Consider the following 27,726-nt stretch of genomic DNA (forward strand, 5'->3'; position numbering starts at 1 on the left):
TTTTTCGCGAATTCGCCGTCGCGAAAAAATCGTATTGGTTTTTCCGCCGTTTACAATTGCTCAATACGACGACAACAAAAAAGTTGTGTAAAATACGATAAAGTCGTGATGGCAATGGAAAAAAATCACGCAAAATACGAAAAAAACACGCCGGCGACAAATGTCCCCTATATGTTACCATATTGTTAGGGTAAGGCCTCACAGGTCATTGGCTTTGGTGTTGTCAGCCTGGTGCTTTTTTCAGCCTGAGAAAAGTGGATCCACTCCTGTACATCACTCCATTGATCTGCCGGTGGGATGGCATTGTGGGGAGATACGTACGTAGATTTGACTAATCTCCTAGTGTGTCACAGCCCTTAAGCTGGCCATACACGTGGCGATCTGACGATGTTTCGTACGACCATCGGTCGCGCGAAACATCGTCAGATCCGCCACACACCATTCAGGGCTGAATCGGCAGGTAAGGAGGTAGAAACAATAGGATTAATACCTCCTTCTGCCGATTCAGCTCTGAAGGGAGAATTTTGGTCAGGCGCCTTCTATGGCGCCCAATCAAAATTTTCAAACTGGTCCGATCGGCGAGTCGGACGATATCAGCAGCTTCCTGCGATATCGGTCGACTCGCCGACATACCATACACGCACCGATTATCGTACGAAACGAGGTTTCGTACGATAATATCGGTGCGTGTATGGCCACCTTTAGAGTCAGTCATTACAAGGTTTTAGGTGGCAAACTTGTTATTTTTTGAAAAAAAAAAAAGCAATGTGAATTCTAAAAAAACAATGTGGGGGGGGTTGAAAGTGAGATAAGGATCCATACTACAGCGAATAGAAAATGCTCTCCCCTTTAAACAAAACAGGGATTGTTTTTCCATATATTGCATTTTCAAGGTGGACAATTGCATTAATTGTAGATACAACTAGTCTGCATAAAATTTTTCTCAAAACAAATATTAACATTTTTAATAAATCAGATGAAAGGCAGTATGGAACTGACCAGGCCTGGGACGACTGACGTAGTTGGTCAGCTTCTGTATTGCAATATATGGACAAACAATCCCTGTTTTGATTAAAGGGGAGGGCATTGCTTGATAGCTTAATGCACAGAATAAACAGAATATTTTTTTAATATATTGATATGGGTGAGTGCAGAGAAACACCTTGTTTGAATTTTGTGGTCACGTCCTCATTGCATCCCCCTTAATAATTTAAATTGTATAGTGGTGAGTAAATTTTTGCCTTTTCCTATAAGATCACTGTGGCATTTTATTACGCTGACGTACTGGGGTGTCTGGGTCCCATCTGGCCTGCCACCTAGGAGCCCCTACCTAAGTCGCAAGCTCCTGTTCCTTCTACACCAACACCCCTCCCCCGGCACACACTTCCTCCGTACAGCCTTATTCGGAGTGGGAAGGGGGAGCGCTGGCACCTGCAGTTTCCAGCGAGGGAGTGGGCCTGGGTCACCAGTTGTCTTCCTGGTGCCTCGCTAGCCCAATCCGACCCTGGACATAGGCGCACCCAGGGTACGAATAGTAGTAAGTAATAGTACCCAGTTGTAACAGCCCAGAGGTTCAGCAGGCCTATAAATAGTTTCACATAATAATTTCCTTTATTTCTTTGCATATTTGTGATGACACACTTACTTTGTATGCATGATTTATATTTTGGGGGTTTCTACATACTGTAGTTGGGTAATGCTGTGCATAATAGGTGCCACACTATTCAGGAAACTCACTACATTCATAGCTATGAAGTTTTGTATTTATTCAAAAGTTTTCTAGGGTTACCTTGCTGTTGAAGTATTTGCCTAAAACAGGCAGTGTGCATTATTTGCAGGGACCAAAGTGTTAGCCTTGAGTCAGATGCAATATTTACACTTTGGGGTTTCTAGATATCATATATTTTTTATACATTCTAGTTTTTATATTCTGAGATGTTGTCTTTGTACAAAAGAACATGAAGGATATTGTGCTATAAATGTGATTTTGTGTTGATATGGGGTTAAGAAAAAAAGAAAGCTATATTTGGGATTAAGCTGGTGAAAGCTAATCTTTTATAATAAGTATTGCTGTGGTGGTTTGAATTCAGTGGGAAGGCTACTTTTACAAAATGTAGGATGTGAGAGCATATTTTGAAAATTGCTTTCATACTGTTGTATTTTGATCACTATATAACTAGGTTTGGTACAGTGCTCTTTGTGGGTATAGAACTTCTAAAATAAACTGTGTAACAATACCTGGTGGTCTAGTGGTGCGGCGGGGACACCTGTGTGGGGACACCGTCATCCAATTCTTATATGTGCGCGTCGCATTTTTGGCGAGCGTGCATATGCACAGGCGTGTTCTTCTGTTTTGGCGCGTGCGCATGCACACTTGCATTTTTCCGTTCTGCGCTGTGTATGACATCACTGTGGCACAAAATTTGAATATTTAAAGCCCTTCCTGTAGTACACTCATTTCCAAACGTAGGTCTACTTCTTAAAGTACTTTGATTTTACTTCATATTTGAGCTTTAATTCAACCTTCATGGAATTCCGGAGTGCCTGCCTATCTCGCTAACCTGATTCCTATATGGCTCCCCTATGCTGAGAGTCTGGGGCATGAGCACCTGGACCAACCATGTACAACGGGTAAGCTCTCTTTTACTATAACTGCTTAGATCTATATATTTCATGAAGATTTATTATTGTAGGTCTACTTCCTGTTAGTTCCTAGTTAGTGCCTGTTCTGAGTTTTGGGATACCAATCATGACAAACTGTATATCAATGCATGTAAAAAATGTGTTTATATTATATTTCTATTTGTTAAATATATGTTATTTTGTACATTTTTAGGTATTTACTTTTTTAGGTATTAAGACACAATTATATTTTGCAGGAGTGGCACTGTACCCAAATTTAAACATACTTAGAAAGTCAATGCTGTCCTCAAAATAAAATTTGACCACTTCTGTGTTGTCATCTCAATCCCATTGATGATGACAGGAATAAGTTTAGGGGTGGAGGAAAGAAAGTTTTGCTAAAGGATTAAGACAAACAGGTGGTCAGAACAGTCGAGGCCAAAAGCCGCCCAGCTGAGGATTGTAAACAAGAAATTCAAGCTGGGTCAAAATCAGAGAGCAAACAGGGACAGAGGTGGGAAAAACCTTAGTCAGAAAATAGTAAAAATAAAGACTGGAATAAACCCTAAGGGAGAGATTTATCAATCCACGAACACTCCGAATGCGTCGGAATGCATTTTTTTCATAATGATCGTTATTTTTGCGTCAATTTTCGTTGCCGTCGCAACTTTTTCGTATCTTGCCCGAATTTTTCCCCGCCGCCGTATTGTTTACGATCGTTCAATACGAAAAAGTTGCGATGGCGACAGAAAATTAGCGCAAGATACAAAAAAGTTGCGACGGCGACAAAAAAGTCGCAATCTTCAGAAATTATCGTATCCAATCCAAATTTTTCCCATTCGGGGTTTTAATGAATCGGCCCCTTAGTGTCACAAAGAAACCAGGGCCAGAACTATAGGTAGGCACAGTGTTGGACTGGGAGGCCTGGGGCCCACCAGAAAACCTAAGACCATAGGTCCACTCTCCAAACTACTTGTACTCCACTCCTAACTCGTCTCTTTGTTCAAATAGAAAAAAGAATGACCATGAATTAGGCCAAATGGTTAGAAGCATGAGGGCCCCCTGACACCTGGGCCCACCGGGAGTTTATATGGCCTACGGGCCAGTATAACACTGGGTAGGCATGTGTCTAGGGTGCAGTTTAAGATGGGGGTAGTGGCTGCAGCAGTGACAGGGAGGTTGGGGGGGGTGTGGGTGCAAGCATGCAGGGGCAGGCTGGCAGGGTGCAGTATTGCTGCAATCCTACGTGGTCCGTCTCTCGAAGAACCAGCATTCCAAGCATCTGTTTGAGTGCAAAGGGCATCTGTCAAGACCAGCACACTAACATACTAGCACAGAAGATGACATGGGGATTTATGTGTGTGTCTAGGACAGCTGGAAGTGGCAGGTGGTGACAGCAACACATGTGGCACAATATATCATTTTCTTACGTAAACTAAAAGTGAAACAGCAAAATGGGGAAAATATCATGCCATTTCCTATGATGAAAAAATCAGATGGCAGCAAAAGGGCTAAACAAACACTGGGCAGGGCCCTCTCCTTAACCTCTTGTGGCAGTTATTGTTTTTTGTATGTAAATCTGTATGTTCAATGTATATGCCCATTTATTGTACAGTGCAGCAGAATATGTTGGCGCTTTGTGAAAACATGCCAATAATAATATAGTCACGCCATCTTTGTGAGAGACTAAATTGCTTGACAAATAAAGAACTGGTTTGAACCTTTGTTGTCTTAACCTGGGTGTGCAGCTTGTCATTTTACCTGAATGGAATCCTAGTTGTAACAGGATTTCAGCCAGAAAACACACATTTGAAAAAACATAAATTCACCATGGGCCTTAGGGCTAAACTCCTTGGTAGATTTTTTTGTCAAATTGTGTGGGTCTGATTTTATCTGATCCTTCATGCAACAGCATAAGATTTTGTAGGTTCCTACAAAATCAGATAAAGTCAGATGGTGTGTTTTGTTCCTGCATATACATCCAACAGTCAATATATTTAAATGACAAAAAAAAGTCAGTCAGACACCATCAGATTTTATCTTGCCAGATGAAGATGCTCCATTCCATTTCAACAGTCATGTCATTTCAGATGGCAACTCATGTCGTTTACATAATAGATTTTTCTATTATGCAGCTATATCCAGCTTTTCTAGTTCCAAAAATACAGAGTAGCACAGTAGGTTTACTACTAAGGGCCGTGGTAGACGGGGAGATTAGTCGCCTGCGCCAAATCTCCCTTGTTGCGGGTGACTAATCTTCCCGATATGCCATCCTACCGGCTTGAATGTAAATCGCCACATATGCGGCGCCGTGATTGTGGAAGTTGCCTTGAGAGGAAACTTCCGCGATTTCGGGAAATCGCGGTGCTGCATATGCCATCCCACTGCCGATTTACATTTAGGTGGCCCTAAATCCTCTTCCTGAAGCAATTACCAACACTGAGTATTTGCTCCTGCCTGGCTTCAATTGAGCATGCTCAGTGTGTGCAGTTACTTCAGGGAGAAGAGTATGCAGGATCTGACTTTTATTACCTTGCAGTAATTTAAAAAGGTGCAGTTAAGTACATATGTAGTTAATCTATCAGGGTGGTTTAAAGGGGACACAGATCTTTCCAGGGTCAGACTAGGCCCCCGGGGACACACCAGGAAAACACCTGGTGTGCCCCAGCCCTTGTAGGCCCTGCCGACTCTGACCTGATCCCCGCTGGTGCACCCCAGCTGAGCTCCCTCCCCCGATCATGCCTAAGATAAGTATAATGTAAATACTGCAAAATACTTTTATTTAGATAGTACATAGAGCTTACTATCTAAATAAAAATATTTTGCAGTATTCTGGGAAGGGACCTCTATCCTCTTTCTCTATCTCTCTTTCTCTCTTTAATGCAAGTGTACTTTCATTTATATTTATTATTGTACTTTGTATTTATTTATCGATTATTATGACCCCCCTGTTTATTGGTAAATTGTGCTGCGTACATAAGTACAAATAAATAAAACTATACATTCAAAGCATACTGGGAGTTCAGCAACATTACGGAGTGGCCATTTACTTTAATATTTGCATATTTGGTATGGTTGCCAGATAAGTGGATCTCTTCCCAATTGGGCTACTAATGCACTCTTCCCAATTGGGCTACTAATGCACTGGACTGATCATTGGGCTGGGGTGACCAAGTGTTATCCAAGTGATCATTTTTGTAAAGGTGGTTTATATCAACTTTAAATAAGCACCTCTGTCTAAAGGTAGCCATACACCTTACAATTATTCAAGCACAACCTAAGCTTCTAGAAATGGATCCAGCGCTTGAGGTATTTGTTCAAAAGACAGAGTATATTAGGAAGAGAGATCGTCTATTTATTATTCTGTAAGGAGCTCGTAAAGGAGAACTATTAGTAGATGGATTACATCTTGCATTTCTAAAGCCTACAGGCAGCAGGGTTTGCAAACACCTCAAGTTTGAAAAACCACATTCCACGAGAGTGATGGCTACTTCCTGGGCAGTGAAAGGGGAAGTGTCAATTGATGAAGTCTGCAGGGCAGCTACATGGGCCAGACCAGAGACTTTTATCTGGTTCTATAAGCTGGATTTCCGAAGTCTTCAAGATTCTGCTTTTGCATTGTCTATTTTGAACTCTGTCTATCAGTAAAGTCTTCGTTTCAGCATTTTCTCTTTCCTGGACTCTGAAAAAACAGCATACACCATGCCCAATCTAGGTGGGGGGGTACCTTATATACATTTTTTATTGGGAAGGAGGAGGTGGGCACCTGTCCTATCAACTGAGGGGCGGGGATAAATCCATGGTGCATGCTATTTCTTCACAGACCAAAAAAGAGAAATTATTTTAAGTATGATAGAATTTCCCTCATTTGTTGCCCCGACAAGTAGCCATGTGTGTCATTGCCCTTAGAGGCCTCAGTATAACAGTAATCTGGTCTCCCTTTCCATCTCATGTAATCAGAAAACACTATAAATGTCTTTGTGACCCTTACACATGGGAATGTATGCATTAGTGGAGCCCATTATACTCTAAGTTGCTTGTACCCACGCCACCATGCTAAATAGCCGAACAGAGTTAAGATACTGCATGTTGTATGTCACCTGCTTTCGGCCTTTAAGCATGATGCTGTATGTACAACCAACACGGGGAGGATTGGGCTACTATAACTCATGCATACCCATGCAATGTAACGCATGAAAAAGCCACCATACAGGCGCAGGAAGATAAATGCACATGTCTAGGGTCACTTAGGTATAGATTATATAAACAAGTTTAATACATAAATCAAACTGAAGGGTTTAAAAAATGCAATATCTTACTTTAAGGCATTGGTCATTTTGCTAAACTGAGAGAACTATGGGCACATCTGGCTTTGGCATGCTTACTATGTGTGCTGCTTAAGGCTACATTCTAAATTCATATAAAGATTTCTGTCATGTAGGCTGTGGAGCTGTTTAGGGGTTGTGCATTTCTAAGTGGAAATCAAGAAGCCCATTCATTAAATTGGAATGCTTAAATAAATATGTGCAGGGTGGTTTCACTTGGTGGAGGATATAGGAACTTTTAGTTTGTATGGGCAGATTATCAGGACCGTTTTTTGTAATATATGCTATGGGTAGTAAAATCACTTGTTTAAAAAATTTAAATTAAATGAACTTTTTTTTTTAACTTTCCCTTTTAAGCATATTAACAATGCTTGGCAAGCTTGATAAAAAAAAACCTGTATTTTATAAACAGCACCGCTGAATTGCATTTTATTTAGGTGGTGGAGTTATTTTTTCCAAAGGGGAACTCCACCCAATCAATGACTAAATGAATAAAAAAAAAAAAAAAAATTTAATATTATTTGTAACTGTAATTACCTATCACAGAAGCATGAGTAACAGACCTGTGAAAATCTATAAAAGTCACTGTGGGAATTGAGGTCTTCACTGCAGAACTGCAGATTTCTACTACACTGTTTTTGTAGTTAGAACCAGCAGTGCAAAGGATGACTAATCAAGTGCCATTTAGTTAATTTATGACACCTAAGTTGCACTGTGTAGAAATGGTCATAGGGAATATTTCTCAATACATTAAACTGTATGAAAAAATATTGATTTCTAAATGTTTCATGGTCACAGAAACATTTCCCATGCTCTTCTACTTGTTTCCATCCTCCATTTACTTTTCCACCTTCCTACCTATCGTAATAGGATTTCTTTTCATTTAAGGACTTTTACACACAGGCAGTTATTCGTGTGTTCCCATGCAGCGTTTTTTGTGTATTCTTTTGCACAGAACACATGAGTAATGGAGCACATATTGTGGCTTACGCGAATTCAACTGTTCAGTGCGGTGCTGTGGGTACTGCCCACCTTAGAAAGAATGGACTCCTGCGTTACCTTGTGGTGGAATATAAGAGATAATATGCTCATATGTAAGCTTACACAAAAAATCGTATTAGTCACGATAATATCATATTGGCAATCCGAAAGTCATGAAATTTTCGTACTGAACGATTGTAAACAGAGGCAGAACCTTTCCGAATTTTTCACGCAAGCGTATGAAAAAGTCGCTCGGGCGTACGAAAAAGTCGCACAAGCGCAAAAAATCAATGAAAATATGCTAGACGGAAATTCGAATGAACACTCTGAGCATTCGTGTCTTAATAAATCTCCCCCTTAGTGTCTACTTCTAAATTGTGCAGAGCCATATTTGCCATATAGGCACCCATGCCTAGGAAAAGTAGCCCATGTGTGCCTATATGGAAAAACAAAATTACCACAGCCTTCCTCTGGACACTTGCCTCAGCCACAGAAGCCAAGGGGGAGGGGAGTATGCAGTATAAAATTTGCACATGTGCCAGAAAGAAAGGAGGTGGGCAGCCATTGGTACCACTGCCTATGGCAGTACCATGTGGTACTACAGCTCTGGGTATATAAAATTTCCTTAAATATTTTCTCTAAAACAAAAAAAAAGAAACAAACATAGAACAAATAAAGAAAATGTTTTCTTCCAATTCCAGTAATATTAGAAAGCAGCTTAGAATTAAAGGCCTGTCAACACTATTAGGAGAAAAAATGTGTTATTGACATCCACTCCCACAACCTATAACATGGTAAATGATTTGATATGTTACTAGATGTAGAGAATACAGCATTGCCTTCAGGCAGTCCTGCAGTTTGAAAGCCTTATTATGCTGCATCAGGTAACATACCCCTTTTACCTCTAGCAGCACAAGAGAAGCATTGTATGTTGCTTTCTGTATATATCTGGCTTTAGAGAAACCCCTTTCAAAAGCAGGCATACAAGTCCATAATGTTTAGAGGATTTCAACAAATTTCATGTGTGGCTTGTTAAAGGTGATTCCTGCTTGCACCACTTGATAAGGCTGGCCTAGTAGCTGGCTAGGAGAAATGTTAAGGGAGGAGATACTGCAAAGTCTGCAATAGAGTTGGAGCAATGCTAGTAAACAACAACAAAAAGCTTTGGTGCACAAAGTATTTTGAGGATACCATACAAAGCAACTCCAGCTGCCAGATCCCACTAGGTAAAAGAAGTGTGGTACAGTAGCATTTTCTTTAACTATTATAAAGGTTACTCATATGTGCGTGCATTAAATGTGTGTTGCATTTATTTGTGCAGTTCATAGAAGAGCATTAGACTGAAAACTGATCCTTGATCCCTAGGGGTTTGTACACATGAAGATACAAATTAAATTCAATGGGCAAGTTGAGGAACATCACAAAGGGCAGTCCTATAATCATAAATTATTTTATTTTAACAATGTAGTTTCCTTTTACAGATTTTAAAGGGTAACTACCCAAATAATAGCAATCCCTAATGAAATACAATTTATTACATTTTTCTTTAATCTGAAAAGTTATAGTTTGGTGTCATGTAGACAGCATTAGTATAACTGAATAATATATTACATTGTTTTGAACTATTTACTGCTTTTGTTCTACAGCTTTCAACTGCTTTATGAGAGAGCAGTTTGGGAGTCAAAAAAAGGAACATTTTTGCTTGCTGAGAATCAGCCCCTCCACTCTAAAAATCTAAGTTGCAGTGAATCTGTCCAGGGGCGGGCACAAACAGTGTGTTTCTACGTTTTTCCCCTTGCTAAGAATCCGCTCCATGTGGCATGGGCCATACCCGCAAGCATTTCAGTATGTGTTCCATGCAGGGGCTGTTTATTGTTTCTCCATACATAAATGGATACGTCTTCGCTAATTATTTCCCCAGTAACTTGTGGCTGCAGAATTCTGCTATTAGAATTAAAAAAAACAACAAGAGCGTTTGTGAGCAAACCCTTATTTTATTTATTTTTAAAGCTTCAGGACTGCACTGTTTACATTTTGTTTTTTTTCTTTTTTAAATGATGATTCCTCTTTAACTTTAGGTCAGGCTGTCCTAAACTTTGTAGGATCTTGGCCATTAGAACACCCTGAGCTTATCTTGCAGAAAGGCGCATATATATATAATATATAAAAAAAAATTTTTTTTTTTAATTAATGGAGACATTCATTATTTATTAGAATGATGGGAAACCTTTTATATTCTTCCTCTGACTTCTAAGAAAAATGAGCTGTATCACCTTCTATATTTTGTATGTAAACTGTCCCAAATGCTGCCACTGGGTGTCTTTTAAACATTTGTACAATTTCTCCATGCTTGGTAGTTATATGAGCCAAATAAGGGTCCCAATGCATGCCAAAGACTGGCTTGCTAAACCATTGATTGAATATTTAGCAATTTGGTCATGCACATGAGCAATGTATGGCCAATCTGCATTGATTGCCCATTTGATCATACCTATGTGAACGTGTGGGCTTATCCTGCTCTGGGTTGGCCATTGAACCTACACACATTGATGGCTTTTCCATTTTGCTTCATCCTTTCTCATCTTATTGCACTAGAGTATGGCTGTCCAATATGGTGATTGGGGTGGTTCTATACAGAACAATGATTATACTGAAATATGGTTCAGTGCTTTTGTGACAAGCTTTACAGTAATATAGATAGTATAGTTTTCTGATGAACTGTAGAAGAGGTAAATCTTCATGTAATCAATCTAAAGTGGCACCTATGCCAGAAGGAGCACATTGCCAGATAGTCTGTGGATAACAAACATTGAAGTTGTCCCAGTTAAAATGTGTTATTAGTAAGTACTGTATAAGTACATTATATAACTTGCTACGCTAATAAAATGCTTTACAAATTCTCCTGAAACATGTCTGAAACTTGCATCAGCGCTTGGCAAAATGTTTTAGCTGCCTGCATGTAAATCTATAAACAAGTGTTCTTTCAGTAATGACCCATAGCTGGCTAGTACTGGAATTTTGCCACACTGAATGCTGGCATTTATGATTGTTTGTGGCATGTATTAGCCTCTGGAACGTTGTTAATCTTGCTACTGTAGCTTTTCCAGAGGCATTAAAAAAGAAACGGGAGACCCGGTAGCTCCATGGATGTGGAAGGAGGGGTGTCCTGACTGATACATTGGGGCTGATTTACTAATGCGTTTTTTTAATGATCGTTATTTTGCGATTTCTTTTCATAAATTGTCGCAACTTTTTCGTAGCCATTACGACTGGTTCGCAAAATGTCGCAACTTTTTTTCGTAGCGTTACGACTTGCGCGAATTGTCGCAACTTTTTCGTAGTCTTCGCGCCGAGTACGAAAGTTTCGGATTCATTCAAGCTTCAGTATCGTGACTTTTCTTGGGCCAGGTTGGAGCTGCAGAGTGCCATTGAGTCCTATGGGAGGCTTCCAAAATTATGCTAAGTCTGAAAGTTTTGCCCGCAGTTTACGAGCGCTCAATACGAAAAAGTCGCAACAAGATACGAGCAAATTGTAACGGCTAGCGACAATTCACGCAAGTCGTAATAGTTACGAAAAAGTTGCAACAATTTACGAAAAGTCGTATCGGCGACGAAAAAAACGCAAAAAATACGAAAAAGACGCAAAATGTTCGTTTTCCAATCGGAATTTTTCCCATTCAGATTCGTGGGTTAGTAAACCAGCCCCATTGTGTCAGAAGAAAACTTTATATTTGCTTATATTGTATAATTGCATTAGTGAGGAGGGGTTAAAGATTTCTGTGTGGCAATTAGTGTCATTTGTAGGAAGCAGGCAATGCCATGATGAAAAGTTACTGATCTTCAGACAAATCTTTAACCCACCCTCCAATGGTAAAAACGTTTTAATTCTTGAAAAATCCAATGCAATATTTGTTGTCTTTCCTACACATCCTAGATATGAATTGTGACCTATTTCCCTGTGAGTCAGGTCTGGACTAGTCAAAATAGGTGCTGGTATTCCAAGTACACAGAGGCCCAAACAGCCCCCATCAGCCCACTGTATACTGACTGTATGGCATTTTACAGCAGCCCCTCTGGCATTTTCCAGAATCCAAGTGAAGCTCCTTTTGACTTCCTGCTGTTCTGAATGAGCTTTTTGCACAAACAATTGAAACAATAGGAAGGTGGCCGTACCTTTTGTAGACTCTTGTATGTATTCCCTCTCTCCTTCCCCCCCCCACCCGTCACCCCCCCCCCCTTCCCAGTAAAGTGATAGATTTTGGAACTTGTCCTTTTGCTCCCATAGTTGGTGATGCACAAATTTTAAAAAGTAAATGCATTCAGACTTCTCAGTTTCTAATTTTATTTCAAACTGAATGAGCTCATGTGAACCCACTGTAACTGGTGACTTTAAAGACCTTGGGGAAAATCCTTTCCAATGTTAAATACCTTTTATTTACTCACAAGGATTTATATCTGAATGATCTTCTAATTGCATTGCTGCATGTTATTCCATAGGTCATATTCAGCGGTGTATGTGTGTTTTAATCAGTATTTAAAAAACAATTAATGACATTGATTTTCTAGAGCAGTTTAACATGTATAAACTACTCTAAGTAAAGCTGGCAACTTTGCCTTCTAGCACTAGAACTTTACATCAGCCTGGATGTGGGACCCTCAAGTTGTAAACAAGGCAAATATGTATCGGGTAAGATTATAAATACCTGATGTGTGAGGAGTACTGTAGTTTGGGGTTAATTTAGGGTATTACAAAAAAGGGAAAGTTGTGCTCAACCACTAAAGTTTAACCCATTAGGCGGGGGTGCAATGAGGTTGTGACCACATAATACATGTAGACAACAACAAGAAATCCTCTGCATTCACCCATTATGGCAGTTTATCTGCCCGTGTATATGCACCCCTGTCGGGCCTACCCGACCGATATCTGGCCTAAATTGGCCAGATCTTGATTAGGCAGGTTTGACTTTCCATGGGCATATCCGGAGAAGATCCCCCTCACTTGGCAACCTCGCCAAAGGAGCTAATCTTACCGTTTATGGGCACTTTTAGTCTGTCTGGCCAGCCAGCCAATGTACATCCACAGTGTGATTTCATCGTTTATCCCTGGGCCAATAAACTATTTGACCCTGTACATGGATAACTTAAGATTTTTATATGTATAGCCAATTATAAAGAGACAAGGGTAAAAATCCATTTACCTAGTAATGCAGGATCAGCAATTGGATGTGTAACTTTGGTTGGCGTAATATAATAGTGTTACCCAGGATATGTGAGTGTGTAACATCTTAAAAACCTGTTTGTGCCTGGTGAGCAGTTCGTTTGGATTCCTGTTACTTGTGTAAGTAGCAAGCATTAACTCCTTTCATATGCAAGAACGCACCTGTTTCTGAGCCTCCTGTACATATCTTGTCTCTTTTAAATTACTGATTCTCATGGGCATTAATAAAGAAGTACAGTAACTGCAATTTTGTGTGACTATGCTATTCGTAAATTTTAAGTGCAGCAGTTCCCAACGGCAAGGTATTTCTGTAGCTTTGTTTCCTGTGGAAGAAGTGATTTTGTCTAATTTTTAACTGTAAATGGTAGGTATAGCAACCAGCAGCATATTTAATAATGATAATTGCTGCTATATGTTCTTACTAGTACATTTCACAGGTGAATTCTGATGAATTAATCAAACTAAATTTCTGAAAAAGCTTCTACATTAGCTAAAGCTTTATGGAGCTATATTTGGAGTAGCAAACCTGACATGTTAGGTTAATGTCTCACAGGACTGATTTTTGTCTTGTGTGTAAACGCAGGCTGAGAACCAGCCAATCTGCTGGCCTCTGTCCACTCCTGTGCCAGCACTCACCGGCACTGTGTTGGCCTGGGTGCAGACACACAGAATAGATTCTGGCAAGGAAACCTATGAGCATGCATTTTTGCTCCAAAATCGGATCAGTGTGTATGCACCCGGCTGACAGCAGCGTTTTTTTACTTCCTTGTTCCCCCCCACCTTCCAGAATCTCTGGCTCCCTGGTCTGCATCAGTGATGCAGAAATGTTTGAGTGAAAGAGCAGAGTAAAAGCTGATTTGCTGTGGTGTCATGAGACCACACCCCTCAACAGCATATATGTGCAGAGGGAAAGTAAAGAAATTGAGCTGGGCTTGGCACTGATTAAGCTGCATTTGTACATCCAACAGTAAAGCAGCTTATTGTTTATATATTTTATATCCACATTTATACAGCACTTCAGTCTCTTTGCATTTGGGTTTTGTGCTGCTCACACTGCCAGTCTCTCTGGCAGCTGATCTTGCAGAGGTGCGCACACACATTAACTTGTGCATTCATCTTCCTGCTTAGGCTTTGGCCGCACACTTAGCCATTCAAAGATTTTTTTGGCAGGGGGGGCTGGCGGCATATGTTACACCACTGTTTATATTTCTGATGCATTTTTGTTTTCTCCTGACCTGATTGATCTGCCTTCTGAATGATATCCCTTTTAGATTTGTGGTTCCTAGTTTGTAAACAAAGTGGAGGAAAAAAAGCAGAAATAATTTTCATAATGAATGATTAATGGATTATGACCCTGCCTGAAGTCAGTCCATATATTCAGAAATGGTCATATATTGTGCAATTGATTGAATGCTTATTATTTACTGATAACTGTCTGTGTTTTAGCAGAGGCAATTCTCAGTATTGTCTATGGCAGAGTATTTTCTGGAGTTTAGTAGCCAGGACAAGTAGCTGCTACCATGAAATACAGTTATGTGTGTTGGTCACTCAGGTGAGTGAAACGAAAAGTATCGGACATGTAAATGTGAATTTTTGAATTTTTTGATCTTCTTCAAAGTCTGTTCCCGGTTTTCTATCGGATAGGAAAGCTGGGCAGGTGGGGGTTGAACTTTAGATGTCAGTCAATGGTTGGACCACTGCCACTCCTCTCTCTACTCAGAACACAAGCTGCCTGACAGTACTGATCCAAGTTAAGTAGATTCCCAATCATAATAGTTCCCTTTTAAGATTATGCTAAACAAACCTCATCCAGACAAGTTGTGACATGTTACTGCTTTCCCTTTTGTTCCTCTCACTTGATATTACCTTCCTATCATCTAGATAAAAGTTCTTATCATGGCTCTTGCCAATGTATGTTGGCCTGAACTATGGCCTTGTGCAGATTATAGTTTTGAGTTAAAGAAATTCTTTCATAATTTTTATGGTGTACTTATTTCTAACTTACACTTTTTACATAGAGTGAATTGCTACCATTTGAAATTTTAATTCTTGAACCAAAGAAAATATTATATATATTGGCCAATAAGTTGCCAACTTGGTCTTAGTGGACAGTGCTGTAATTATCAACCCAATATAGTTCAATCTAGCTTTATAGTTCAACTACAAAGGAGATTTTGTAGGACGGTGTTGGATGGATTGCTGTGTGTTGCGATATGCCTGTCTGAAGGGAACACTGCGCTTCCTCCTTCCGCGTTTCTTCTGCGGCGAATTCCCTGGGCCGGCGCATGTGCGTTAGAGTGAAAAGCCGACTTTGTTGATAAAGTTCAGCTTTTTAATCTAATGGGCATGCGCAGTGCGCCAATGTGGAAGAAGGAAGCACTTGCAGCTACCCTGGGCTGGTGCTGTTCTCTCAACAGGGGCACCAGCCTGGGGTGCAAGGTAAGCAATTAAAATCACTTGGGGGGTGACTAACATTTTGGCATCCCCAAGTGACTTAGGCTTTCCTTCTCCTTTAAGGTACCAAAAAACAATGTGTACCTATGCTTATGGCATATACTTAAATTATAACTCCTAACAATTTAATATTGCTCTGGTGCAGAGAGCTTAGTCCCGGACTGTAAATCTGTGCTTTATTTTGGGCCCTTAGGGGCTATTTTGGTCTCGGTATACTCTATATGCAGGGCTTATTTTGAATTTGTCTGCAGATATTGAAGTCCTACAGTGCTAGTTACACTGAGCAAAAAAAATAGTTGGAGTGTTTTCAGCCTGGCTGGTGGCACAATGTGAATGGAAGGCCTAATTTTGGGGTTGTAGGTAACATGGGACAGTAAATGGGGAACAACACTTAAGGGGTTAAATTTTGTAGTGCAGCTGGTTATTAAGAGGGGTCAGGTAAAAAATTAAGCAACAGCTGATGAGTGATGTGGTAAGTGGTTATGGATTGGTTAGGTAAGTCACATGCACAGAGAGGTTTGGGTTATAAAGCTCATGGGGGAAGGGGGGAGCACCCTAATTGTCTAATTGTTATTAAAAAAAAAAAAATTGTATTGTCGCAGCTTGGAGGTTGTTGGTGTGTTTAAACTAATTGGTGACTTCATACAAATTTACAAACAAGGTGCTCCTGGCCTGGCAACAAGGCACAGCAAAAAAAGAGGATTTATATGTAGTGCTGTACAATAAGTGTCATTCATTAAAGTGTCAAAGTCAGAAAGGGTTTAGTGCCGTTTGCGATCGTCATTTGCAAACGATCGTTTCAATACGAAATTCTCGTATTCAAACAAAGAATTTTCGTGACATTTGTGATCATCAGAAATTATCGGATTTTGTGATTCGGATTCGTACATTAGTGAATCAGCCCCACAGTGTTTGTTTTTATTTGATTGGTAAAACAATAGCCCATCCAGTGTACTAGCCCCAAGCAGTTATTAGCCCATTTATGTCCACCTTGGCTCTAGCAACTAGATAGCCAGGATGAAGGATCTGGGTGATAACAAAATGTCTGGCTCCACTGAAATATCTAAATTATCAGATCAGAATTAACACATCAAAATAAGAAAGAACAAATACTTTGCTGACTTGCCATTGTAAAACACAAAGATAGTTTACCCTGAACCCCTATTTCTAAGAGAGAAAAACCTTTGCTGGTATAAACACTCCAAGGCCCTATCATTGGCTTGCTTCTTTAATTACACTTTTGTCATTTTGCTAAACCCCACCCTCCCTAATGTATGCCTAGGAAGAAATCTGTACGAAATGCAACATATATTTATCTTCTCTTAATAATATGTAAAACCTGCAGCTAACTATGCTGCCAGGGCAATATGGCTACCTGTTGACCCAATATGATGTAGATAGTTACAGTAAGGGACAAACCACAAAATCTGGACAATAATCTAGTCACCTAGTACAGCATTATACTGCAAGACTTGTGTTCCACAGATGTATTGTTTTGGATAGTCTGCAGTGTACATGAAGCCAAAGAATATGAAATTGCCCAACAACTGCTTTTAATAGGTGTGTGGATTCATCATGTTACCTATTAAAAATGATGTCTAGTGATGTCTAGTGCTTTTGTTTGCCACATGTCCAGTAATGGTCCTTGGCCAGCAAGGGACTTCTGTGTCTCCGCATTGCCCAAGTGTTTTAGATGTCTCTTAGATGCTACTATGGGGGGTGCATTAACAAATTTACTTTATCTTAAGACTTCAAAGCCCACACTCAAATTTTCAGTCTAACCAGAGTTTTCATTGGTGCTAAAAGGGAGGGTGGGAATATGCGCAGACAATTGTGTGATTTATTCAGGGCAAACAGGAAATGTAAGCAGCGAATTTAGAATCCTCAAAGATTAACAAAACCCAGTAAACAAATGCAGAGGACAGGGGCACTGCTACCAAGAGGCAAGCTGTGAAACTGAAGCATATTAACTGAGCTTAATAAACCCAGTAAACCAATGGGATTTCTATCTTCTGCAGTATTTATAGACAGCTTGGTAAAATATAAGAACTGATAATTAACATGAACCAAAACTCTTTATACTTGATATCTAGTGCTAGAAGGAATCGCTTTTGGGATAAAGTTAAGTATGACTGGCACTTATCCATCTATTTAACATACTCAAAGTATGCATTGGACCTACTGTAGCTAACCTTGGCAACATATGGGTAGTGTGTCACTTTGCAAAGGACCCTATCTACTCTAAGGCCAATCCTGTACCTGATTGTATATTGTGTGTGTGTGTATATATATATATATATATATACAAAAATACAGCTCTATCCCATGAATCAATCAAAACTAATTGGGTGCACGTAGGTGAGTGGCTTGTATTATATACTATACACATTACCCCAGCACTCCATTATAAAGCTTCAAGAGAAAATTAAAAACCAATTTTGCACACACTGAAGGAAAAATGTCTGCATTTTAGTAAAAAGAGACACGTTTAGTTACACGGTTTGTACAAAGTATGCATAAGCTGACGCGCCCCGTCAAGGCAGTGTCCTTGCGCCAGTCCTAACCTAGCGAAAAAAGAGAATATATTTTCTTTGGGGGGAGAAAGACCATACCTGCTTTTCTCTCTATATGGCATGACCTATTCCAAAGAAATTCTCTTTTTTCGCTAGGTTAGGACTGGCGCAAGGACACTGCCTTGACGGGGCGCGTCAGCTTATGCATACTTTGTACAAACCGTGTAACTAAACGTGTCTCTTTTTACTAAAATGCAGACATTTTTCCTTCAGTGTGTGCAAAATTGGTTTTTAATTTTCTCTTGAAGCTTTATAATGGAGTGCTGGGGTAATGTGTATAGTGTGTATATATATATATATATATATATATTTTTTTTTTTTTTTTTAAATCCTGCAAGAGGAAACATGGTAGGTTTGAGTATACTCCTGGATGAAAGTCCATAGGACAAGTTCAGACTAAAGCAGTCACACGAGAAAAACTTGCTATGCTTATACAACATTGTGGTTCATAATCCGGCAACACTAAATGAGAAACTTTCTCATGATGCATAGGATAGTACCTGTACATCTGTTGATGTCCCCTTCCAAAAAAGGGGTGGTGTGTTTTATAGAATTATTTCTGCATAACGCAGTCTGTATTACAGGTATAGGATCCGTTATCTGGAGACCCATTATCCAGAAAGTTCCAAATTACGGAAAGTTCATCTACCATAGACTCCATTTCTAAAAATTACAATTATTTGTTTAAAATGATTTCCTTTTTCTCTGTAATAAAACAGTGCCTTGTACTTGATCCAAACTAAGATATAATTAATCCTTATTGGATGGAAAACAATCCTATTGGGTTTATTTTATGTTTAAATTATTTTTTAGTAAATCTAAAGCATGGAGATCCATAATATGGAAAGATCCCTTATCTGGAAGACCCCAGGTCGCGAGCATTCTGGATAAAAGATCCCATACCTGTAAAAGGAATATAATATTAATATAATTATTAATAAAGGATTTTTTTTTAACTTGCAAGGTTCAGAGAGTAGCAAGGCATAGTACAAGGTTGCTGCTTTGGATTTTTTTTTTTTTTTTAGAAAAAAATTTGGATTATAATAGTTTGTGAGATGACCTTTTTATAATTTGGATCTTTCTGAATAATGGATCCCATACCTGTACCTCTTATAATAATCTCACCCCCACCATATAATTGTGTAAAATCTGAGTAAGGCAGTATGCTGTGGCCTTTGCTCCTTCAGTACAAGGAGTTGAATTCTTGGTTAAAAATTTGGAAATGTTACTAGGGGTGGCTTTTTGTTGCAGTGTGATACTATCCTTAGTTCTTCCAGATTTGTGCAGTCAGGTTTTACTATCAGATCTACCTTCACAATAAGGCAGGATTATGTACTGGATATGCCTCTGCCTCAACCCCACCCCCCACAAAAAAAAAAAAAACTTGCACGATCACAGATCTTTGTACTCTGAGAAAAATGCATGTAGTAATAAAAGCAGCAGGGGTCTATTTAACAAAAGGACATCTAATTAAACACAAATATATGGAGAATAAAACAAAAGCCATTAACACATTCTAGTAATGCAAATTAAATTAGCAATTCTTTGCTGTTTTTATCATATAGGTGCCAGATTAAGGGCCACAATCAGATGTAAACAGATTTATCTAACTTGCTAACAAAGGTATCGTATGGCTTAACACAGTAACAGTCTCTGTTGATCTCAAATTGATGTTAGCATTCAATACGTATAGATCAGACTGAGATTACTTTCAGTTTGACACATGGCAGACTTTAGGCATGTATTAATTTGCTATTCTAGGTAACCTATTGATAAATAGTATAAATATTTTTAACTGCTTATTTCAGGCAAATTATACAATGCATTAATCTCCAAACTACCATATTGGCACATGCTACCCTACTCAGTTGGTGTATATAATCTGTCTGGAATTCACATTTCATGTGTCCTGCTGTCCCATTGAGTTGAATGAGCTATGCACAGAAACAAAGGGGCCCATTCATTAAAGCATGAATTCTCACTACTAAAAAGCACGATTGGAAAAAAATCATAGTAACCACGATAATTTCTGATGTTCGAAAATTGCACAAATTATTTAAAGAATTATTTATAGAATTTTCGTGTCCGAATGATCGGAAATGGTGCGAAAACCTTTCTGGCTTTGAAACTTCAATGCATGATTTTGGAAGCCTTCCATAGGACTCAATGGCACTCTACAGCTCCAACCTGGCCAAAAGAAAGTCACGATACTAAAGCTTGAATGAATTCTGAAATGGTCGTTGTCTTTGAAAAACTTTTTTTGTGGAATTTAACGAAAACCACAAACTAGTACTATTTTAATGCCTTTTAGAAGGTAAGCTCTTTTGGGCAGGGCTCTCTTCACCTCTTGTATCGGCTATTGATTGCTTTGTTACTCTGTATGTCCAATGTATGAAACCCACTTATTGTACAGTGCTGCGGAATACGTTGGCGCTTTATAAATAAATGTTGATAATGATATTATTGTGGTCAATACAAAAAGTTCTAACCGTTAGAAAAATATCCGAATTTCTCATTTGTTGTCAATCGTGCTTTAATGAATGGGCCCCAAAGTGTGCCCATGCTATTAGCCCGAATGTGCAGTTAAGCATTTTTGTGTTGAAGGGAGTGCTCAACGCTTAGTTTGCACTTTGTCAGCAGCAAGACATGGTCATCTAGATCAGTGATCCCCAACCAGTGGTTCGTGAGCAACATGTTGCTCCCCAACCCCTTGGATGTTGCTCCCAGTGGCCCCAAAGCAGGTGCTTATTTTTTAATTTTTGGTTAGGAGGCAAGTTTTGGTTGCAAAAAAACCAAGTATAATGCCAAACAGAGCCTCTTGTAGGCTGCCAGTCCACATAGGGGCTATTAAGTAGCCAATTATAGCTCTTATTGGCACCCCCAAGAATCTTTTGTCATGCTTGTGTTGCTCCCCAACACTTTTTTCAATTGAATGTGGCTCATGGGTATAAAAGGTTGGGGATCCCTGATCTAGATAAACAAAGCGCATGATTTTCAGTTACTACGTTCAACTGGTTTCAGGATTCTAATGGTCATGCAATCACTAAGTGACTTGGTGCAGATACAATAGTAATGTGAAGGTAAAAATTACTGCTTTTTGACTGTGCTTTCATGACCTTTTAACTGCAACCCTTACTGCTTTTTGACTCTGCTTTCACAACTTTTTACCTTTAGAACACAGCACATGCCACTGGCCAGACATAGGTCAAGTTCCTAAACGGGAGGATATTGTCTGTAAGTGCAGCTGCAGAGTTGCTGATGAGAGCGGATACATTTCTCTCCCTCTGCCTACAAAACACAGGTAGAGAAATGTGCCATTGCACCAGGCCTGATTTTGTCCTTACATTGTGGTCTGAGCTACATCTAAACAGGGAAACTTTTCATTGCAGATGTTTAGATGTAACATATACTATTGTTTCTACTAGTATAGCTGCATAACTCTCTTTAAAATTGAAGAAAAAATGAAAACCAAATGAAAATTTGTAGTAAATCACTGCCTATATAATCTGAAAAGGAAATAGGTGAACTACCCCTTTGATGAAAGCTGGAAACAGGCAGTCAGATTTTATCTGCCTACACATGTAGCATATCATGGCAATGTGGGTAGTGTACTGAAGAATGAGACAGGATTGTAGCCCACCAGCAATTGCCCAAAAATAAGTGAAAGGTAGCAGTTTAGCGAATGTCCTAACCTGTGCACTGAAATCTGCTTGATTCTGAGCAAATGTTCTCTCCCCAAGTAGGCACAATGTGTCCCAATTTAACTTGTGAGCTAAAATGATAAATTCTATTCAAAGTGGCTAGTTTAATAGCGAACAATACAATATTTAGGAGGAGAGTGAGTGAAAGAATGAATGATGCGCCAATTCAGTCTGTGCTATTGGGCATGCCCCAGGGGCTAAAGGTGAACTTAAAACTTGCAGCCATTATGCCAAAGTAATACTTCTGGTTATGCCACACCATTAAATGGTTACAACACACCAATAACCATACGTAACTAACACTATTGGGGGGTGAGTGGGGAAATGCCCTTTCCTTATAGTTAATATAAAAGTCATACCTGCTTAGTTTTACATTCCCGTAACAATCATCATTAATTCAGACTACATGGTAACCACATTCAGTAAAAACACAGTTATAGCGAGTTTGTGAGTTTATTAACCACACCATCCCCCCAACCAAAACCCCTTTCAGCCCCCATGAAGCACCCGCATGATGTAGGCCGCTGCTTTCCCAAGTGACGGGTTTTGCAATACGAGAGGCGGCGGCATTTGTCGATGCCCAGGGGAGGTCAGCGAAGAGGGAACCGTGAGTTCAAGTTTATTACCAGACACCTGTAGCTTTGGATGCCTGGAATTCCGCTCCATGCGGCCCAAGTCCTTCAGCCCGCTGTGCTGTTAATAAACCTGGCATACTGCCGCGCATGTTAAACAAGGTCGGCGAAGGAATATCCCAACGCATTCAGCCATTTCCCATTGTATTGGGGTAGAAAACTCTTCTAGCAAATGCTATGCCGCACAATAGGGCCACTGAAGTGACGGCGACACGAACTGTAGGTGAGGTAGCAGAGCCCAGACCCTCCCCCCAGGCGGGACACATGGCCGCCATGATGCGGATGAGTCACGGGGTTACCGGAACACGTTGCTCAATGTAAGAATGTAGCTGAATGCTTCTAAAGCAGCACATTATGCGCACCATTTCGGCCTAAAACCCCGATATTGAACTGTCAACAGCCAACACACGGCTTCTGTGTATATTTAGGTAATGGTAGTTTAGTAACAGTAGGGTTGGTAGGAAGCTATGACGCAAAAGGGAGTGCCATCTTTCCTTTAACCCACAGTCTAAACTTCGTGATAACTCGCGCGTTTCGCTCAACAGCTGCGCCCGGAGCCGCCCTAGTGCTACTGGGAGTTGTAGTATACTAGAAGCTTACAGGCTGAATTTTCACTCAAGACCCCGCCTCTCACACTTTGGGAATTCTGGGCGCGATGATGTCACGATCAAGCCCCGCCCAGTAGAGGCAGCTATATAAAGGGTGGTTAGCGGCGGATTCGCTCTCTTCCTCACCGGGTCTGCGGCGAGTTTTAAGGTAAGTGGGTTGCGTTCAAGGGCCGGGTCGTGATTTTGAGATTTGCAGTGAAACCTGCAATTGGATGTGTGTGCTGTGTTCTGTTCCGTTGTTATTGTAGATAAATAGGTTTCCTCTGCCGTAGTTTATTTAACTTTTATGGAACCACGCGTGCATTTGTTACGGAGTTGCTTGGGGCCGTGGTCTCTTTCAGCTGTGTATTAGCGTATTTCTGGCAATTAGTGTTACCGTATTGTTACACTAGATATCTTGGCGGGAAGGGAACATGGGTGCTTAAAGTGGGCGCAAAATGAAGAACGGTGCCAAAGCAAGGCTTGCGGCCTAGTCCCAATCTGCGCTGCATCCTCTCCTATGTAAGCCATCCGCCTCCTCTCAATATATACTTGGCTTTAGGCGGATGTGGTTAATATTGCCGGTGCTGTATTATTCCAGACGGTAAATGCTTAAGGCTCGACAAGTGAACGTGGTTTGGGGAAGGAGCGAGAGAGCTGTGCGGATGGGTGGCGGCGCGCCTACATGGGATTCATTGTACGTAGTGCAGTTTAGACTGGTCAGGCGAACATAGTGTTTGTGGTGCCTGTAAGCGCTGAACTATAGCAGGACTGGGGCTATTGCCAGTGTCAGGGCCCGGCTGGCACAATGGCGCTAGTGCTGACGTGTATCACCCTCTCTCCCAGGCAGGCTCGGCGTGGCCGGTGTATCCGAGCCAGTGGGGGCGGCTTCACTCACTAAATGGCCGGCGTGCTACGGGTTACTGCTGGCCCTGCTTGAACGCGGGATAGCAGCTGCTTACTTATTGGGTTAAATGTTCTGTGTGGGCTCTGCTCTTTTCTATAGAAATGAAACGTATCTAAACCATTAGTCCTGTTTAGCGTTGCGTTCCCCCATCTGGTTGTTCCATAAAGATGGCGGCGGCTCTCAGCTGAAGGATTTTTTTTTCTCCACAAGATGGAGGCTGAGTCACAAGTGAGGAGACAAAAGAGCTGGGAGCGCTGCATGCAGGGCCTGACTCATACACCAGGGGGAGTACAGGCCTCGCTCTTGCCTTCTTCCTTTTATGTAATGAGGGATTTCAGGGTTTTTTTTCCAACTAGATATCTGTGCAAAGTTCTTGAATTGTGGGTGGGGCTGCTTGTGTCTCCAGCCCTTGGAACTGCTGAGTAATGCCTGCCATGGCTTGCTTTGATGTGACCTATATTTTTAGCTTTTTTTTTTTTTTTGATGTTTTTTAGTGTCCACCGCCAAACATCTAACAATCCACAATGGGAAAGGAAAAGACTCACATCAACATCGTCGTCATTGGACACGTAGATTCTGGAAAGTCCACAACAACTGGACATCTTATCTACAAATGTGGTGGTATCGACAAGAGAACCATCGAAAAGTTCGAGAAGGAAGCTGCTGAGGTAAATTTTGTTAACAATCGCACTTCTTGTGGTATTGCAGCAGTCTCACCCCCCCCCCCCCTTACTAAATATTTAGTCCTGCACATGTTTGTTTAGACAAGTCTTGCCTGTGCACTAATGTGTACTTGTATTTGGTTTGTATTAATAGCCACCTGCCTTGGGTGTTTGTGATAGTAGGGGGAGTATAAACATTGCAGTGTGTCAGGTCATTCTTGGCAGAAGCCTTGTAAGGGGTTTTTAATCATGTCATTGCTGAACTTTTCACCTAACAGATGGGCAAGGGCTCCTTCAAGTACGCCTGGGTCTTGGACAAACTGAAGGCCGAGCGTGAACGTGGTATCACCATTGACATCTCCCTGTGGAAATTTGAGACCAGCAAATATTATGTTACTATCATTGATGCTCCAGGACACAGAGACTTCATCAAGAACATGATCACTGGTACCTCTCAGGTAGGTTTTAAGTCCCAAGCAGCTTTGCTATTTATATCTAAAGTAGGTGAGGCAGGCTTGCTGTTAAGTGCACATGAGTAAAAATGTATGTTTTCTCTTGTAGGCTGACTGTGCTGTCCTGATTGTTGCTGCTGGTGTTGGTGAATTTGAAGCTGGTATCTCAAAGAACGGACAAACTCGTGAGCATGCCCTCCTTGCCTACACTCTGGGAGTAAAGCAACTGATCGTTGGTGTTAACAAAATGGATTCAACTGAACCCCCATACAGCCAGAAAAGATATGAGGAAATCGTTAAGGAAGTCAGCACATACATCAAGAAGATTGGTTACAACCCTGATACTGTTGCCTTTGTACCTATTTCTGGATGGAACGGTGACAACATGCTTGAGCCCAGCGCCAATGTAAGTACTGTGGCAGTTCACTTAAATGTCTACAGCCTGGCATACTCTCTGGTTAGTGTAACAGTATTTTGATGTATACAAATCTTGTTTTTTCTAGATGCCTTGGTTTAAGGGGTGGAAAATCTCACGTAAAGAGGGATCTGGCAGCGGAACTACCCTGCTGGAAGCTCTTGACTGCATTTTGCCACCAAGTCGCCCAACTGATAAGCCTCTGCGTCTGCCTCTGCAGGATGTCTACAAAATTGGCGGTAAGTAACACTTTTCCTATGTGTATGCTGGAATGTTGTTCGTGCTTTAGGTTTACTGGCCTACATGGTTTGTGGGGGAAACCAAGTTAAAAATCGTGCATCTGTTTAAAAAAACTTAGCAGCCTTTTTTTTTTTTTTTTTTTTTTGTACAGGTTAACTGCTTGTCTGAAATAATCCCTCCCCCCCCAACTGCAGTAACAAATTTGAAGTTCACCAGGCATGGATGTCCCTAGTTAACAGCTTTGATATATTACGTTACTGCTTTTTTAATGTCTAGTGAATAAAATATTGGCAGCAAAGAGCTCATAAATCTAATTTTAGCTTAGACACTCTAAACAAGTCTCCAGAAGGAAGACTAGTAATTGCCAACATGTACGTTTAGGCCTTGTTTTGGCAGTGCTGGGATTTAGTATGTTAAAGTATTCACACTAAAATGGCTGTTTCTTTCAGGTATTGGTACTGTACCAGTTGGTCGTGTGGAGACTGGTGTCCTTAAGCCAGGCATGGTGGTTACTTTTGCCCCTGTTAATGTAACAACTGAAGTTAAATCTGTTGAAATGCACCATGAAGCCCTTAGCGAGGCCATGCCCGGTGACAATGTTGGCTTTAACGTGAAAAACGTTTCTGTGAAGGACGTCCGTCGTGGCAACGTTGCTGGTGACAGCAAGAATGACCCACCAATGGAAGCTGGTACCTTTACAGCACAGGTATGCAAGATGGCTTATGGCTAAAGGAAGTGATATGGCTTTCCATAGCTGGCTATGGGGGCATTTAAATCGCTTTGCATAACTCTAAGATTGTTTTCTAAATGTCTGACTTAATAGGTTATCATCCTGAACCACCCAGGCCAGATTGGTGCTGGATATGCCCCTGTGTTGGATTGCCACACAGCTCACATTGCTTGCAAGTTTGCTGAGCTGAAGGAAAAGATTGATCGCCGTTCTGGTAAGAAACTGGAAGACAATCCCAAGTTCCTGAAGTCTGGTGATGCTGCCATTGTTGACATGATCCCAGGAAAGCCTATGTGCGTGGAGAGCTTCTCTGACTACCCCCCTCTTGGTAAGTCTTTTTCAAAATAACCTTTTTGCAGTCTTGTAAAATGCTACCCAGTAGGCCCTTAAGCTAATTATCCATTTATTTTTTTCAAGGTCGTTTTGCTGTCCGTGACATGAGGCAGACTGTTGCTGTAGGAGTCATCAAGGCGGTCGATAAGAAGGCTGCTGGAGCTGGCAAAGTCACAAAGTCTGCTCAGAAAGCACAGAAAGGCAAATGAATATTTCCAGCATCTCTCACCTCAGTCATAACCAGTGGTGGAGGATTGGTCTCAGAACTCTTTCTATCAATTGGCCATCAGAGTTTAATAGTCAAAGACTGGTTAATGATTACAATGCATCGCAAAAGCTTCAGAAGGAAAAAAATGCTCGTGGACACATTTGTTTGTGGCAGTTTTTAAGTTATTAGTGTTTTAAATCCAGTAATTTCTAAATGGAAGCAACTTGACCAAAATCTGTCACCAAATTGAGACCATTAAAAAAAAGTTAAAAGATAACAAGCTTGTTTTCCACTCTGTGGGTGATTTCAGCTGAGCTTGGTGTTGCAGCTGTAAATAAAACAAATTAGCATCTAGGTTGGTAGGTCACTGGATACTAATTAGTTTGGGCATTTACTTGGGTGTACCTATATTAGACACCACAGTGAATCCAGTTGCCCCTCTGTTTTATTGCAGTGCCAATTACATTTTAAACAAAACAGAAGCATATGCACAGACAACTGTAATTTTCATTCCCTCAAGTTGCAAGATTTAAACCTAGCAGTAGTATATCTAGTATAAATAAATCTAAAGCAACTGGACTTGTTTGGCAATCATTTACCAAACAAGTCCAGTTGCTTTAGATTTATTTATACTAGATATACCATGACCTGGATGAATGAAAATCTTCATAGACACCTAGCAGTAG

At 40.5% G+C, this 27,726-nt stretch overlaps 1 protein-coding gene across 1 annotated transcript; it reads left to right on the plus strand.

Annotated features, from left to right (window-relative positions):
- Positions 1-24,494: 24,494 nt before the first annotated feature.
- On the plus strand, positions 24,495-27,320 carry eef1a1 (eukaryotic translation elongation factor 1 alpha 1; the record flags this gene model as incomplete). The annotated part of the gene is given in 7 exon segments (NM_001016692.2): positions 24,495-24,668; positions 24,941-25,120; positions 25,224-25,520; positions 25,618-25,768; positions 26,219-26,475; positions 26,593-26,827; positions 26,917-27,320. Coding segments are annotated over 7 exon segments (1,389 nt in total). The 3' UTR covers positions 27,042-27,320.
- Between the last annotated feature and the right edge of the window lie 406 nt (positions 27,321-27,726).

Source organism: Xenopus tropicalis, chromosome 5 (assembly GCF_000004195.4).
Source record: "Xenopus tropicalis strain Nigerian chromosome 5, UCB_Xtro_10.0, whole genome shotgun sequence".
Lineage (NCBI taxonomy): Eukaryota > Metazoa > Chordata > Amphibia > Anura > Pipidae > Xenopus > Xenopus tropicalis.